This window comes from Antennarius striatus, chromosome 9, assembly GCF_040054535.1.
Source record: "Antennarius striatus isolate MH-2024 chromosome 9, ASM4005453v1, whole genome shotgun sequence".
In the NCBI taxonomy this organism is placed as follows: Eukaryota; Metazoa; Chordata; class Actinopteri; order Lophiiformes; family Antennariidae; genus Antennarius; species Antennarius striatus.
The window spans coordinates 21,865,001-21,882,777 of NC_090784.1; the positions used below are offsets into that span (position 1 = coordinate 21,865,001).

Genomic DNA, 17,777 nt, shown 5'->3' on the forward strand with positions numbered 1-17,777 from the left:
GCCGAGGAAACGTCCCGGGCCTCGTTCTTATCTGCGCGCGTTCTCGACCTCTGACCCGTTAATTCAAATGTGATGCTCGTTCTTCCTGTAAACTCTCTGTCAGCTTCCTGCGTTCATCTCCGTCACACGTTTCCTCTTGTTTGTGTCATAATTTGGCGCCTTTTCTCCTCCTGGTAATTCATCTGCGTCTTTATTTGCGGCGGCGCGTCCGACACGTCCACGCCTGAGCGATTACGTCTGTAAGGGAGGCTGCCTTTCCTCTTTCATTGATTTAATGCACGTTGCCGGGGGTGATCACAGACGAACGACTGACGCTAATTGTGTGGAACTTTGGTGAGAGTGTGTGAGAGTACAGTCCCTCCTCCCTGGCAGTTTCCTCCAATCATAGAGCTGCAAATTGGAGAAAACAGCCAATCAAAATCACTCATTGTCTCCATGACCCCAGAAATAAGATAAAGATTGTTTACTTGTGATGTGTTCACCTGCAGCATCATTTACCTGTTAAATTGGCTGCTGGTGGTGAAAGAACACATGGTCACAGGGTCTGGGGTTTGGGTTTTGGAGGGCGGGGGGGGGTGCATCTCTGGGGGCTCTGGTGCGGTTTGCCTGATGAAGACGCATTAAAAGATGAAAACACCAAAGTCATGGAGGCATCGATCGAGGAACCCAAGACCCGTGGCAGCGTCCTGCATGGGGGGGTCGTCCTGCTGGTGGATGGGGGGTCGGGTCCCACTAGAGCTCTGTGGTCAGAGCTGCTCCAGTGGGGCTCAGGTCTGTATCATGTTCCTCTGGTGATAAACAACAACAACAACAACAAAAACAACAACAACAACAACAACCGGAGATAGCAGCCAGTTAGCTGCAGTTAATGGCACACCAGCAAAGAGGGGCTGGATTTACACACAAGCCCCTTACACACACACATGCGTATGCACACACCCATACACACACACACACACACACACACACACACACACACACACACACACACACACACACACACACACACACACACACACACACACATCTACACACACACATACTAATGCTTTCACATCTCTGTCCAGGGACACATGTACGTAAATGCTGATGCACATGTCGTCCCGATTAAATATAGGCACACACTATGTGTGCCTGTATGTGTGTGTGTGCCTGTGTATGTGTGTGTGTGTGTGTGTTTGTGTGTGCCTGTATGTGTGTGCGTGCGTGTGTGTGTTCGTCTGTGTGCGCGTGTGTGTTTATGTCACGGTCTTTTGTCTTCCTGCTTTCAGAAATTTGGCGCTGGCCTCCACTCGTCAATCAACAGCTCTCTGCTTCGAAACATGAGAGGCGCTGAACTCACACAAACACACACACACACACACACACACACACACACACACACACACACACACACACACACACACACACACACACACACACACACACACACACCGAGTCGTCTCCTCTATCTCATTCTCTCTTTCTTCTCCTCCCATCCTGACTAACTGACCCCTGACCGGCCCACCGTGGCCCACAATGCCTTGCTGAATCTCAGCAGCAGCAGGACCACCGGTGCCGCCGCTCAAAGTCATGTTTGGCCCTGAAACGAATTTCACCTCCACCTCCGTCCTGGAAAATTAGGAGAAAATAAATTAATGGGTGTTTGAGTTAGAGGAGCCGAGCCCACTTCACGCCGTCCGTTTACGATGTGATTTTATCCAGGAGATCGAGCGGCGGCGGGGGAAGTGACCACGTGTAGGACGGACACGCCCACCGACACAGAGGAAGCTGTTAAACGTGAGGAAGAGGAGCGTTTAATATTTAATCAGCCTGTGTCGTAGAACCCGCCTGAGGTAATAATCAGAATCAGAACAGATCCGATCGGCTCCATTGACCTCCGACCCCACCTCGTGGCAGCGATTTACAAAGCATTACTGTAGCAACACAAACAACAACAACAACAACCCTGCTGCTGCCCTCCTGTCTGTTTCCCATCATCCCTCTCTCTCACCTGCTCCCCTTCCTGTCCCGCAGCAACAACTGGCGTGTGTGCCGCTCACTGGTGGTGGTGTGTTTGTGTGTGTGTGTGTGTGTGTGTGTGTGTGTGAGGTGGAGGAGAAGGAGGAGGAAGAGGAGGGGAGGTAGCGCATTTATTGTTATTCCACTTTTTATTCGTCTCAGATGGTGACTCGATCCCTCGTTCTGCACACACTGCCTCCTTTGTTCTCTCACTCCTTCCTGCTCTCGCCCTGCCTTCACCCCTCTTCCTCCTTCCACCGTCTCCTCTCTCCTCTTCCTCTCTTCATTTGTATTTCTCCATCACTTATTCAAGTTCTTTTAATCCTCTTCTCTCCCCTTTTGCATTCATCCTTTAATGGAATGACGCCAGAACAAAAATCACCAAGGGCAACATGATGCTGACAGCTTGTGGTTTAGTTGTTATTTATTTATTTTAACGTTCAGCGATTTGTCAACAATGAAATCAACCAATCAGGATTTAGTTCCTGCTCCTGTGCGGTTTATCACCTTCAGCTTTTCAGCTGATTTTCTTTGAGTTTGCTGCTAAACTCCCATTTGTTGGTCTCGACCGTGACTTTTGTGTGTTCACACCTCGATCTGAAGTATTGTGGGTTCTAGTGTGATGTCTGCTGGAAGCATCGAGTAGCGTAAAGAACCACCTTCCCTGTCACATGACCACTTGTGACGCTCTCAGATGATGAGGAGCAAGGACGGGACATTCTGCTACGATTTCAGAGTTCAATTTCTCCTTCTTTCAGTTAGCTGCTAACTGCTACTAGCTGCTAACGCTAAGCGTTGCTTGCTGCTTTTCGGCCTCGTCCTTCTGCCACACCTTCATCGTGTTTGTTCAGGACACGGAGGTAAGAGGAGGTGGAAACGAGGCTCATGTCTCTCATTGTGACTCCCTGATCTGCCGTGTTTTGGAAATGAAACCTTGTGTTTTGGAGAGTTTAACTCCCAGAACGATCATCTTTAAGATCAGACCCTCTGCAGCGATCCTACCCGCACCTGACCCGTAGAGGTCAAAGGTCCACGTTAACACCGATGGTCAACTCAGATCCATTCGCTGGCCTCCGGGTGGCATCAGACGTGTGATTTGTGTTCACACAGGTGAAGCAGCAGCAGAGCAGGAATGTCTGGACAAATCTGTCCGTGTTTTCATTTCTCTATTATTTGCACATGGCAGAGAGAGGCTGACACACACACACACACAAACACACACACACACACACACACACACACACATACACTCTGCCTGTGTGGTATTGATCCCCATCTTCACCCCTCTTGACCTTTCACCTCTTCTGAAAAGTCAGTGTGAGGTTTAACCTGAGCTGTCAAGTACTATAACCTGAGCATCACCTCAAAACTCTCTCTCTCGTTCACACACACACACACACACACACACACACACACACACACACACACACACACACACACACACACACACACACACACACACACACATTTTCACACTAACTAGACCTACCAAAGGGTCGTTTAGACCCAGTTAGGGTGAGATTAGTGTGACTCCTTCAGAATAAAAGCGCTACAGGTTTGTTCATGATAGAACAGTTTATGTGGAGATAAAGGAGCGGTCGATAAAAGTGAAACACGTTCAGGTAGAACAGGAGAGGGGGACTCCCTCTTTCTCTGCAGAGAAAATAAAGCAGACAAACTTGGGGATTAAGAGGGAGTGGGAGCAGCGAAAAGGTGAGAAAGTTATAAAAACAGAGCCGACGAGGGCGCGAGGAGAGGAGCGGTGGGGAGGAGGAGGAAAAACAGGAGTCGGAGGGATGGAGGACGGGGATTTCAGCTTCTTTGTGGGGCTTGTTTTGGTTGGCGGTGGCGTTAATGGGTTAATGTGCCTGAGAATGCTGGGAGCCGTCGTGATCGGACCTCCGGGTCGGGAGCTAAACCCATTACCTGCAGCTCACCTGGACATCACCACGGAGGCTCCGGGTGAGGCTGAATATGTGATGACAAGCTGAGGAGACAGAGATGGATGGAGGGATGGATGGATGGAGGGAGGGATGGAGGAGAGGAGGACGGATTACTTTGCGTCTTGGCTGGTGTTGTTTGTTGGTCTTAATGGACCTGGGAACACTTAAAGCACTTAAACCAGTCTGACCAGTTTGACCTGCAGGTCGCGCAGGTTAAAAGCCTCGTGCTGACAGACGGCGTGAAAGAGGGGGAGAGGAGAGAGCGAGGAAATAGGAGAGGAGGAAGGTAGAGGAGACGGCGAGGGAGGAAGGGCGTTAGCAGCGACTCTGGCAGTAAATTAACTCTGGGAGTTGAGTTTTATTAAAATATTTAATTTCACCCACAATGTATGATGGAAATTAAAGGTTTCTGTTTCGTTCCAGAAACATCTGAATCCAATCTGTTTGTATCAGAGCATCTTGTTTCCTAGATTTCCTAGTTTCCTCGACGGGAATGAGGAATCCAAATTTAGGATCTCCTAAATTGACAACAGTTAAAAACAGGAGAACGGATCGATTCTGTCTCACCACCCTGCAGATGTTTTAATGGTCTTCTGGATAGCTGTGAGCAGCTAATCGCTACTAGCGCCACATGAAAGCGTCACAGACATGGTTGGGTTCCAGAGTTCAAAGGTGAACCAACAGCGACCCCATTATCCTTGATAAGTTTGGGTGCAGCCGTCCCGCCCCAGTGACAAAGAGGCTACTGTGGGTTTCCAGGAAACCAGTGGAAAAAGTTCAGAAACACAAAAAAACACTTTTCTTTTAGAGTTCACCATCAGATTCATGGAAGGTCCTTTAAAGGGGAGCAGATCTATTTTTTTTTTGTGTCAGAATCGATTCAGTCCATCGCCTTAAAGAGTATCGAGGCTCTCGTGATGATGTCACAGAAAAGATGAAGAGGAGGAGGATGAGAGGAGGTGGTGGAGAATGGATCTGTCCATCCGTCACCTCCTGACGCTCTGAGTGTTTGGGTGACGCCACGGCTAGGCTTTAATAAAAACACAATACTTTCTATGAACGTTTGAACACACACCTCCTCCAGTCACTCTCCTCCACACCCACACACTTTTTCCATTTCGACACACACACATACTTAGAAGGGTCCAGTCACCTGTAACGGGCCGAGCTGGGGAGCATCACGCCCCATTACACCACCGGTGTGTGCGTGTGTGTGTGTGTGTGTGTGTGTGTGTGTGTGTGTGTCAGCTTGAAGCCATTAGCTGTAATATATCCTTTCCTCTCTCCGTATTTGATCCCCGCTCCGTCTCTCCTTGTTTGCTCTCCGTCTCTCTTGTCTTTCTGTTGGTTTTGGGGAATTTTCTAGGGAAGCTACAAGTCATCACCTCTGATGCTGCGTCTACTGTAGATCAGTGTGTGTGTTGGGGTGTGTGTGTGTGTACATTAAGGTGTCCACACCTCCAGAATGCTGACTCCTCATTTCATTGGGTGCCCGGTTTCCTTATCCATCGTTCACCTTTAGAAGGAACCAAAGTAAATCCTGTTTAACTTCAGTGATGTCATCACTCCCCTGGTCATGTGACTGCTGGACCAGGAAGACCTACTTCTAGAATCTGTATCGCACCCTTCCATCCTTTCTTGAGTTTCATGTAAATCCTTTTAATTGTAGACCTTCAGTTGTTGTTTCTATGACATGTTTAACCTTAAACTGAGAGAGGTGAAAGAAACATTCCGCAACCACCAGACAGGAAGTGATGTCACAGATTTCTTATTTCATCTGATCGTCTCTGTTCTCTCTCCTCAGGCGTCGGTTCCTCCACAGTTGTGAGTTTTTCGGCTTTCCTCAACGGCCGTTATCCTCCTGCTGACCTAACGGGAGACATCACCGTGTCCTACAGCTCGGCGACAGGTAAACACACACACACACAAACATTGGTGTGCCAGTTGAGTTCCAGTCCAAGTTTAATTTAATTTCAACAGAGGAACCATTTTGACAGAAACATTGGCGCAGGCAGTAATGAGTTTCTGTTCGACACAGAATAAATCAATCTGACTTCACTTCTGTTCTCGTGTGGCTGGAGCCCAGCGACGGTTTGCTTTCCTGTCAGGGCTTGGAACAATGCTGCCTGACGCTGTTTGGTGTGAACCGTTTCTGATGACTCTTTTGGTCCTTAAACTACAGTTCATTCTAAAAACAAACATCTAGATTTTAGATGAACAAAACCCCAATGGAATGGCACGACAGGACGGGGAGCTGACGACCCAGAACTAGCAGCAGCTAGTGGCTAACTAGCTCCAACTCCTGACCATCGGAGCAGAAGATGAATTCAACCACGTCAGTAAATTACATTTATCTCCGTATCTACAAAGAGCAGCTCGACGCGTGTCGAGCGTGGCGCTAAGCTGACGTTCAGCCGTGTCAACCTTGCTGTGCTGAACTGTAACATCACATCCAGTGTTCTGTAAGTCTGCTGAGCACCAGCTGCTAACACAACTCCGACTTGACGTAAGGACATCTGGGCTCTTTCCAGACAAGCCCAGTTCATCCCCCTTCTCACTCCAGGCATCTGTTTCCAGGCCCTGAAATATTTCTGGAAGATATTACTTTCCCCTGCAAACCAACAAAACCACTCTTTATTTCAAATGTCAGACGTCCTTTTTCTAAAAAAACTGATTTTAGAATTTGTCCAAAAGCCCGGCTCATGAAAAAAAAAAGCCTTGTTTTCATGCTATTGTTTCCCTTGGATTACATTTGCTTTGGCAGGACTCTGTTAGTGGAACAGTTTCCCCTTCCCAGAGGCACATATAATGTGAAGTGTCTGGAAATGTTGGGAAATGTTCCTTTTTTTTCTTAAGCTTTATTGTGATGCTAAAAATAGCGGAAAATAACAAGTGCTTCAATGGGCGCAGGAAGCCAAGAAGCCGGGGTGGATGTAGGTGGCTGATCTCGTGTTTCGGAAGGGATTGGTCGGACCAAAGGTAGAACTGAAAGGTTTATTAAAAGTTGGAGGAAGAAGAAGAAGAATGCAAAGATGAAAAAAAAAAAAAGAATGGGTATGAGGTGACTGGCAGCTGGATGAGGGGAAGTAGGTAAGAAGGTGAAATATGTCTTGTGAATGTAGGAGTGAAGAATGGACGAATTAAGGAGAAAGTTCCTCCAGAGCTCCTCTATCCTAACAGAGAACACCGTTTCTTAATGGATCAGGATTTGTTCGGGGGGCGTCGGCCTATTGAAGCAGGATATGTCCTTTCTAAAATATCCTGATGTATGGCATTTAAATGTCTGTTGGAGCAAAAATAAATTACGATTTAGTCCGAGACCCTGCTAGCCTTAGCACAGCTTGTTTTACCTGAAACATTTGATGAAGAAGTAAAATTATTTATGAAGACCTACAAAAGTGATGCTCATTTTAAATGGTTTATTGTTTGGACATTAAACTAGAAACCCTCAGCTTGTCGGCTAATGCTGTTTTAAGCTACGGACGCTCCAAACTATAAAGTTGGAGATGTGTCGTGGAGACATCGCTCACCCAGCGGAGCCTAAACGACGATCCATATGATCCCCTCACTGGTGAGACAAGCCGGGGTTTTCCTGGCCAGGTAGGACGGTCGGAGTTTGTGCTTGGAAGGAGTCTAAACCGGTCTGTCGGATCTCTGTGGATGGAGCTCCAAGAAGAGTGAACTCAGCTTCTTTTTCTAACTACTTCAAAGATGTGCTCATGAGACGGGATTCAGACTTTTTTGCCTGGACGGGACAGCTGGGAGTCAACATCGTCGTTCCAGTGGACAAATCTTTCTCCTTCTTGTGAAGGATGTTACCTTTACTTTCCCGATTCCCCATGAGCCAGCAGTGAGAATCTGTTCACACCTACTTCTCCCTGTGTTTTCCCGCTAGTCCACTCAGTGATCCAACCGTCACGAGCAGCTAAGTGGTCATCTTAAGAGCCTGTAGCTTCTCCTGCAGCGCTAATCTCCATTAATGCCTCGTCTCCTCTCATCCTCTAAATGCTCTCCCGGTATGGGAAGAATGCATCACTTTGTCTCCGTCTTTCTTTCCCCGCTCCCACCCAGGGTTGCGACTACTCCTTAACACCGCCCGCCCCACAGTAACACTGTCCCACCCAGCGGCTACAGTGCCCGTCTTTAAGCCCCACAAAGACTCTGACATTCAAGAAGAGAGTCGACTCCTTAAGCCCTTCAAAGGAGGCTCGATGGCGCTGCCGTTCCGACGGAGAAAGAATTTCATTAGTGCCCCTGTGTGGTTTCTCTAACACCCCTACAATGGGGTTAGCACAAACACACTTCAGGGGGATCAAGTAGTCGCGTTTGGCATTTACAGTACACCGTCAGCTCGCACACAATGGGGATTTTCATCTGACCAGTCGAATATAAGTTGTGTGGATAATTTCCCTCGAACACGGCCAGCCATGATTCACCGGTCGCTAAGCCAGTGCGTGTGGAAACCCAGGGAGCTGTTTGGCAGCCGCCGTTGTTTTCTGCTGTTTTATTGAGCTTGTCAGAGTGACCGGCATCTCCTCATGTCCGCGTCTCCAGGAGGCTGCAGTATATTGTCAGGCCCTGCCTTGTTTAACTAGCAGGGCTGAAATCCATTTGTAAAGGGCTTACTGATGCAGGCCAGCTGATGCTGCCGGTGTGGAGCTTAGCGCCATTAGCTCCTTCTGTAAATCAGAGACGCAGGAATGCTATAACAGGAAGGTTCAGCAACTGGAGGAGGAAAGATTCTACTTTGGCTTTTTGTCAAGATCACCTCAGATCTGCTTGAATCTTTAAAGGCTTGTTGGTGTGTTGTGTTTTAGAATTCTGTGGAAGTTACTGTCATAATTCGGGGAATATTTGAAATTTTCTGTGATAAAAACAGCTAGTCCTCAAGATATGAACATCTGACTTACAAACATTGTCGATACCAACAACCGTGCGCCGCCATGTGTGACGACTATAGTTTCCCTTTCTGCCACAACCCCCACCGAGCAGCGTAACATTAACACCCCATAAATTTAAATTTCACGCGTCATGTTAACATGACTCAACAAATCTCAAGCTCAGTGAGTTTGCTTAGATGTCACTTCCTGTGGTCTTTTAGTCTTTCCTGTAGGTGTCATCTGCAGTATTTCCTCCTTCTTTTCTCCACTTCTCTGTGAACTTCTGAGCGGGAAACGAACCCACAATGCATTTATGTTCATGGAGACATTTACCAACATGGAGACTGAAGATGATTCAGGTCAGGTTGAACGTTCCTACATCCTTTAGTTCCTGACGGAGTTGTCCCCCTGTAGGAACTAAATGATGTAGTAACTAAGTGTTTCTGAGTTTTAGCTTTAACCACTGAATTCTGAATGTTTTGCTAGTTGATGTTAACTATTGGTGGAGCTAATTGAGAAACTTAATGAAATCAATAGAACGACATTTAAATGACCTTAATTCGAGATTATGTACTTGACCATCTAACTGCCCCGATTTGCAGAGAGATAAGCAGATTGGTTTTAACTTTTGGTGTTGCTTTGGTGTTTTTCCAGACGTGTCTTTTTTCTCAAGCCGCGCTGATGGATCTGGAATTTCTCCCATTTCATTCACCGCTGTTGTTCTAACTCCTTTCCATAATTTCCTTCCCTCCAGTTCAGTTTGTTTCTCATGTCGGTGATGAAGAGCATTAAGAGGAAGTTGAGACAAAGCAATGACAGATGTTAATGTGTGTTTTAGGATTAGCGGAATGCTAAACACGAAAGGTTATTGGAGCATTGATTAGCGGTAACTATTTGCATCAAGTAGATTGAGGTCCTGGTCAGACATTCTTGTATTAGAGCGCTGATCATCTTGGCATTAAAGACATTAGAATGATGACATAAAAGCCTGAGAACGATTGGCTCGGCGTTGCTGCGGCACTGCGAGGCGGCGGTCAGGAAACGTGACTTTCAGCGCCTTTAATAGCATGTGAACTTTCTGACTCAGCACCTCGCCGTCTTTTCATCGGCCTGCGACCCGCCATCTGCTTCTCATTCACCTTTGCAGGAAATCCTCTCCGACCAATCAAATCGCAGGTTAATCTGCCAGACGTCTGTTGCCACGGCACGAAGGCCAGAGAGGCGGGAGGCAGATTCTCATCGTTGAGTTTTACAACCGGCGGCTTCTTTCCATCTTTCCATCGTTTCCTGATCCGACTTGTCTAAATGTTGTTGCTGAGTTTGGCTTAAAATGTTCAACTGAGGTTCTTTTAATTTTAACTCTTGGTGCCGGTTGTAAGAATATCCTTTTTCCTTTTCTCTATTTTCATCCTGAACTTCTGGCAAACGGCGCGTTCGTTCTCGGATTTGGACGTCTTATCGTATTCAGGATCGTTCCGGATCAGTCATAGTCTCGTTGCCCTCCAGCGGTACTTTCCAGGCACGCATTTGTGTGTGTGTGTGTGTGTGTGTGTGTGTGTATACAGTATGTGTGAACAAAGCACAGAGTGTTTTGTTAAATTCAAATATATGTACATGTGCCGTGAGACGGGCGGTCCCAGGGAATCCCCTCGTCCGGGTGCAGCAGGCCTGGTTCCTCCGGTGCTGTTGGTTTCTGGTGTCACTAAATGAGTCCAGAGTGAGACCTCCTGTTTCTGTTGCTTCTGTCTGCATGTTCCTTCTTTAACCTGCACCTCCTCTCTTCTTCCTCTCTGCAGAGCTTAATCCCGAAGGTAAGTGTTTGGCTAGAGTAGAACAAGTAGTACAGACACACACACACACACACACACACACACACACACACACACACACACACACACACACACACACACACACACACACACACACACACACACACACACTACTGTATATACAGGAAGAGCCTGCTGCCTACTGTTTATGTTCCTGTAATGTGATACTTGGCAAGAGACTGTACACACATACTTCTGCACTTTATGGAATGAGTAAATATAAGTTTTTATCCTTTTATGCTCTGCAATTTACAGAGAAATATCATCTGTTTCTGATAGACACACACACACACGCACGCGCACACACACACACACACACACACACACACACACACACACACACACACACACACACGCGTGTTCCAGCAGTAGTTCCCAGTCGTCAGCCACTGTTTGTTTTAGTTTGTCTGAGTTTGTGTGCTTTGATAGAGAATAGGATGTCCTGTAATCTATAGTGGGCTCATTGAGGCCCTACAGTAGTACACACACACACACACACACACACACACACACACACACACACACACACACACACACACACACACACACACACACACACACACACACACACACACACACACACACACACACACACACACACACACACAGATCCCTCTTCTTTCACATCATGTCGTGACATTTTCTCCATCATTAGTCCTTTCACAATAAGAGCTTCTGTGACCTTTGTCTCACTGATAGGCTCCACCTGATTGGCTGTTCAGGTATAAACAAATAAAGGAAGAGAAATGGTCTCCCCGTTTCTGTTTCTGTATAAAAATCTTTGACCAGCTCCACCTGCTGGACCGGAGGGTCACATCCTGTCATCAGACGCAGAACACGTCAGCTGTGATCTTTGTGATGCGTTTAAGTGCGCCGTCACAGGCGATGCAGGAGTCTACCTCCACCGCTGCTCGTCCGGGGCTCGCTGAAGGCCCAGGTTGTCACGACATCATATAAATGTCAGATTTCTGACATACTTTAAAGGAGAAACATGAATCGTGTTCATCCTGCATCAAAGGAAAACATTTTTTCACTATCAGTCATCCAAAAATCCACACCTGGACTTTGTGGCTCTCACTGGGGCCGTTTAACACAAATCACCGCTACACAAAAGCTGCACTAAGGACTGTGTGTGTGTGTGCGTGTGTGTGTGTGTGTGTGTGTGTGTGTGTGTGTGTGTGTGTGTGTGTGTGAGACACAGAGGAAATGATAAAACGATACACACAGAGAATGAGTCTGTGTGTACATGAAGTATCCACAGGCGTGTTTGATCCACACACACGGCTGACATCACTGCAGCTGTGGTTAAAAACCCGATCCTGCACAGTGGTCCGCTACTCAAATAAAGCTTGTGGTCTCTTTCTGTTCCCCCTCACACACACACACACACACACACACAGATAATTGGAATCAGGTCCTCTGAGACGGCGATGCAGCGGAGGTGCAGTCAAATAGCGGCGTCGCTCGGTTGTGATTTTAAGCATGTTTAACAGTTAAAACGAATCATTTCCCCCTTCAGCAGCAGCTCAGGAACCAATCAGAAGGTCCGGTCGTTCTGGGGTCGCGTGTCGCCGTGTGTGAAGCTCTTAATGTCGTCCTTCAGATCATCTAACATCACTACAGCTGGGATTTCACATAGGTTAGGGATGAAACTCATGTTTGTTGTCATGACGATGCAGAGAGATTGCGATCTACCATCTGTTTTGGGAGGACTTCTGATGTTGTTCAAACCTAGATGTTGAACTTTAGGTTCTTTAGGTTCCTGCTTAGGTTGAAGGTCTGGAAAGTCGTTGGGGTGTGGCAGCCATAGATTGGTGCAGAGTACTCCTTACACGTTGAGCACTGACCAATCAGGAGTCTCTAATGTTTCACGTGACCTTTTAGAACCTCCTCGGCTCACTAGGAACCACAGTCCACAGAAACACTCCAAACAGGGTCCAGTGGAAACGGGTTCATACGTTCATCCTGTTGTCATTCGGGTTCTCTGGAAGAATTTACCTTTTTCTTCAGTTCTAGTTTTAAAAAGTGCGGCGGATAAGTGACAGAATGTGAAGCTAAAGCGGTGAATATTTCCTCCAGATGTGCTGTGAGCTCACAGCGGCTCCACATGTTTGTTGATTCAGCGCAAACAGGTTGACTTATGAGGCCAACGTTTGTAGGTTCAACAGAGTCCTGTTGAAATCTATGTCACATTTGTTACTGCGCTGCGTGTTTAACGTAACGCAGCTGTCTAGACGGTCGGACTCACACACACACGTGTTGTGACACACACACACACACACACACTCACACGGGTCAGCCAGGTAAATCTGTATTTGGACGGCGGAATCTGTCGATGACAGACGGGTAATGTACGGAGGTGGCGAGAAACAAGATGGGATTTACAACCACACACACACACACACACTAACACACACACACACACACTAACACACACACACACACACACACACACAGTGGTGACTAGTAAATAGCGATGCTGCTCTTTAGCATCCTTAAATGACCTCCACTCCCTCCTCCACCTGCTTTTCTCAGCACCGCATCATCACGACGAGACCCACAACTGATGTCACCAAACATTTAACAGAATGACATTTAAATGTTTGGCGACTTTTAAATGTCATGTTAAACGCTGGTAGTTTTTTATTTAGCATTGGTAGTTTTTTATTTAACATTGGTAGTTTTTTATTTAACTTTGGTAGTTTTTTATTTTACACAAACGGCTCAGGTTGTGGATTTAAAACAAGTTCAAGAGGAGAATGCATGTCCCTCTTCCTCCTCATCTTTCATCTCTTTTATACTGGTTTTTTTGGCGATGTTTTTTTTTTTTTGCCTCCATTCATAAATTCAAACCAAATTTTATTTTTGACAAATCACAGAATAATCGTCTGAAGAGCTGCGCTGTCATTCAGGAACGTTTCATATTTAAAGCACCCAAATCCTTTCACCCGACGCCCCTCATCCTGCCACGGCCCCCCATTCCTAATGTTATTCCTCCCCCATTCTCTCTCTCTCTCTCTCACGCTGCTTTATTTCCACTCGTTTTTCTGCTCCACTTCTTTTCTGTCGTTGGCTCTCTGCTCCCCCGCTTCCCCCCGCTCCATCTCTTCCTAACAACTCTTTTCCTCCATCCTTTCCTCCTCTCTGTTATTATAGCTAAGTGTAGATTTCTGCCAAGCTCAGCACCGCTGAAGCTCTGCTCATAGTCTGGCTCTCACCCTCCTCCTCCTCTTCCTCTTCCTCCTCCTCCTCCTCCTCCTCCTTTCTTTTCTTCTTTCAGAAAACTTCCTTCTGACAAACACTCCTCCAGACCGGGTGTTGATGTTGAGCCTCCAGGTCTCGCTGCTCTCAGATACTCGTGTAATCTGAATATCGCCAGTGTTGACTATGTTAACAAATGTTAGCCTGGCTGCTGTTTGGAGAGAAAGCTCCGTCCGATTTGTCGCTGGGGGAATGCGGCCGTGAATGGGTTGGGGGTGGGGGGTGGGGGGTCTACAACCGTATAAGTAATGACCTGTAATCTTTACTTCAGCTTCCTCGCAGACAGAAAAAAGTTTTTACCTGTGAATCATTTAACAGGAATTACAGCGGTTTTCCACATCAGATGCTTCCCAATGCTGAGTTACAAATAGAAAATTTTAATTTTTAAGAGGAAATTGTACCGAAAATCTTATTTGTCTTTTTTTATAGTAATTTTGAACCAATTTCCACAATCAACAACACTCTTGTTTAGGCGGGAAACCGCGCCTCAACTTCTGAGCTAATAGCGTTAGCATGTGCCCCATCGTAACTTGGAGCATCTTTATCTTTGTATTGCAGCGCCACATATCTTGAAGCTTTCCACAAAGAACAAAAAGGCATGAAGGAGAAGTTATCATGAAAGTGGTTCTTCAGATTTTGGTGTGTTTTCTTTTCTTCAGGAGTTCCCAGGGTTCTCCTGTCCAGGTTCAGTCTTCCTCTGGCGCTTGTGTGCGTTCCTGTCTCTCCGGCCAAAACCACCAAGTTTAAGATCACCGTGGACACCAACCAGGCACCGGTCGACCTCAACGCCATTTTCCCAGGTGAAACACACACACACACATAGAACGCTCACACACTCTGGCTGCCTGGCGTCGGCAGCGGTTTCGTAAACATTCCTGCGATCTATTTTATTGCTTCCTGTGTGGCCGGCGCATCGACGAAGGAGGGGCTAATGGGATTAGCCCGAAATCTCTGACTACATTTTAATGCAGTTTTATTTTAATAGGGTGAGTCAACAAGTGAACACTGGTTTGGTTGATGGGGTGATGAAGCTGGGGGTTCTGGTTTCACCGCTCTGATTTTATGTTGTTTGCGTTTAAGAAGGTTTTCAGGAAGACTCCAGAAAGGTCTCGCGCTGAGGAGCAAATAACTGGCCACTAGAGGGCGCCTGTTTTATGTCGCACTCAGTTTCATCTTTTACCTTCACAGTCACACCGTGGGGTGTGTGTGTGTGTGTGTGTGTGTCTGTCTGTGTCTGTGTCTGTGTGTTACATTCCCAGTTTCCTACTTATCTGTCAATCAGCTCCAATCTGCTGTGTGTGTGTGTGTGTGTGCGTGGAGGGGTGTGTGTAAGCTCACGCCTGCTGACAAAGCGACTGTATCTGCTTCACCTTTGTTGGCGTCTCGCGTCCCGATAGGCTGTCCTATCTGTCTCATCATCTCTCTCTCTCTCCTTCTCCCTGCAGAGTTCTCAGGAAAGTCAGAAGATAAGGATGGGAACAGTTTGGCTTTCCAGTTCCTGTCGGGAGCCACGGTTACCGTGGTGGCCTCCAAGACCTCCCGTGAGTCACGTCGCTGCTTCCCCTCCAATAAACTCCAGTTTATTCTCCTCTTTTGATCCGGATCATTTCTCTGAGTCATACATGTTAAACTCTTCATCAACTGTCACCCTGTGCAGGCTGTATGTGAGTGTGTGTTCACGTGTGTGTCTGCAGAGCGTTACCGCGTTCAGAGCGACGGCTTTGACAACATGTGGTTGGTGGTGAAGGAGCTGGTCCAGAGGTTTGACTGTCATTTCTCCAAACTGGGGGTCAAAGACTTCAAGAAGAGCTTCAGTGGAACGCTGCCGCTGCAGGAGTACTTCCTGTCTGTGGACCACCACTTCCAGGTGCGCTGCGACACACAAGCAGGCGGCGACACGTCTGAGACGGGTTGTGTGTCGATGATGTCGAACTCTCCTCTGGTCTCTTTTGTGTGTTAGTTGCGCGTCAGCGCTCGGCAGTACCAGGACCTGCTGTCGGAGCGCGCCGTCCAGTTCAGGGCCATCCAGCGCCGCCTGCTAATGCGCTTCAAAGACAAAACCCCCGCCCCCCTGCAGAACTTGGACACCCTGTTGGACGCCACGTACAACCAGGTCAGACACACACACACACCTCTGATATCTGTCGCCTCAAGATGCTGAAAAGATTTTTCCTGCAAAGAGTCAACGAATAGATTCATCTAATCAACAAGAAACAATGTGGTTCAATAACCACACACACACACACACACACACACACACACACACACACACACACACACACAAAAATGAAGTGTTAGTACAGATTTATAACGTGAGAGTTGAGTTGGGTTGATTAATGGACTTCCTCTCTTTGGGTGATTAGCTGTGAGCTCACACCCTGTTTGGCACAAACACACACACAAAACACACTCGCACGAACAAAGTCCAAACCTGTTGCAGATGATTTGTGTGTGTGTGTATGTTTGCATGCGTTTGTGTGTGTGTGTGTGTGTGTGTGTGTGTGTGTGTGTGTGTGTGTGTGTGTGCATGAGGTCAGCGTAAAACGGATTTTAAATCGAAGCCGTCTTTAACTTTTCACCCTTTGTTTAGGTTTGAATATAAAGGGGTGGAGCTGCATTTAGTGTGTGTGTGTGTGTGTGTGTGTGTGTGTATGTGTGTGTGTGTGTGTGTGTGTGTGTGTGTGTGTGTGTGTGTGATGGTTCCTTGCCTCTGCTGTTTACTCCAGAGGCCATCTTGGCGGTCATCAGCTCCTCCGGTCCTTTAGCTTCTCATTAGCATAGCGCGGCTGCATGACATCATACCTTCATCCACCCTTCAGGCTGTCGTTGCATCACCACTGGCTGCCTCCAATCAGAGCGCGGCGCTCTAACAATACATTCATTTAATGCACATTACGTTTAGACACATGGATGGAGTTTAAGGAGCGGAAATCAATGACATTCTCACCCAAATAAACAGATTGGCCTGCTTGTTGCTAGGCAACCACTTACTTTTAGGAGGGAGTGCTGGAGGTGTTTCATTCCTGGACTCCTACTCAGCTCTCGGTTTTTCACCTGTTGCTCTTTAGCTTCATCCTGCAGCTGAATGAAGGGAAAGGGAGCTGCTGTCCTTTATAAACAGTTATAACGCCTGGCATAACACGTCTGTGTCACTTTCCCTGCAGATACCATCTTCACAAGTATTTATAATATAATAAATTCATGTTGTGTGTTATAGAAACAGCTGTGAAGCGTCTCAGACGACTATTGTTTAATGTGTTATAACTACTAGTTTGTAAGGATTCCAGAAGGCACCTCAAATTAGAAGGAGGTTGAGGATCGTCCATATTTATTAGTTAGTTAGTTAGTTAGTTTGTTTGTGGGGTTATGAATGTGATCCTGAACGTCTGAGGTGTTTTGATTTGAATCCGTTGAATCAGACTTGGGATCTGTTTACATCTCTGCATCACGTCCATCCATCGCCGTTAAACGCATCTCCTCAAACTGACTCCCGATCAGTTTGATTGGCCGGTGGCGGTGCCTCCTTACTGATACCGATCTGTGCTGTCAGCGCTCTTCCCTCGTGATGCTAATGCTCTCTGCCGTCGCTCCTGTCCATCACCCGTTCCTCCTCTCTGCCTCTCTCCGTCTTCCCCTATTCCCGCCATCCAGCGGCTCGCATGCGGGAAGTTTCTGACACATTATACACTCTGTAATGTATACACTCCCGCCATAATGGAGGCTATCGACGGTCGGTCGGAAGAATGATGAATGCGTCAAATTAATAATTCATGTCAATGTTAGGAGACGTGCTGCTGATGCCGGGGCCAGCTCAGCAGTTTGCCTTCAGCGGCGGAATTCATGGAGATGCATCACTTCTTCTC

General features: G+C 47.1%; 1 protein-coding gene across 2 annotated transcripts in view; it reads left to right on the forward strand.

The window, feature by feature from the left end:
• Positions 1 to 17,777, forward strand: part of bbs9 (Bardet-Biedl syndrome 9) — a 96,897-nt gene that overhangs the window by 18,504 nt on the left and 60,616 nt on the right. The window contains exons 14-19 of one of the 2 annotated variants that reach the window (XM_068322944.1): positions 5,749 to 5,853; positions 10,621 to 10,635; positions 14,574 to 14,714; positions 15,360 to 15,455; positions 15,609 to 15,781; positions 15,875 to 16,027. In XM_068322944.1, coding sequence (XP_068179045.1) covers positions 5,749 to 5,853; positions 10,621 to 10,635; positions 14,574 to 14,714; positions 15,360 to 15,455; positions 15,609 to 15,781; positions 15,875 to 16,027 — 683 coding nt within the window. The remainder of the gene's footprint in view (positions 1 to 5,748; positions 5,854 to 10,620; positions 10,636 to 14,573; positions 14,715 to 15,359; positions 15,456 to 15,608; positions 15,782 to 15,874; positions 16,028 to 17,777) is intronic. The other variant, XM_068322945.1, reaches the window with a different exon arrangement.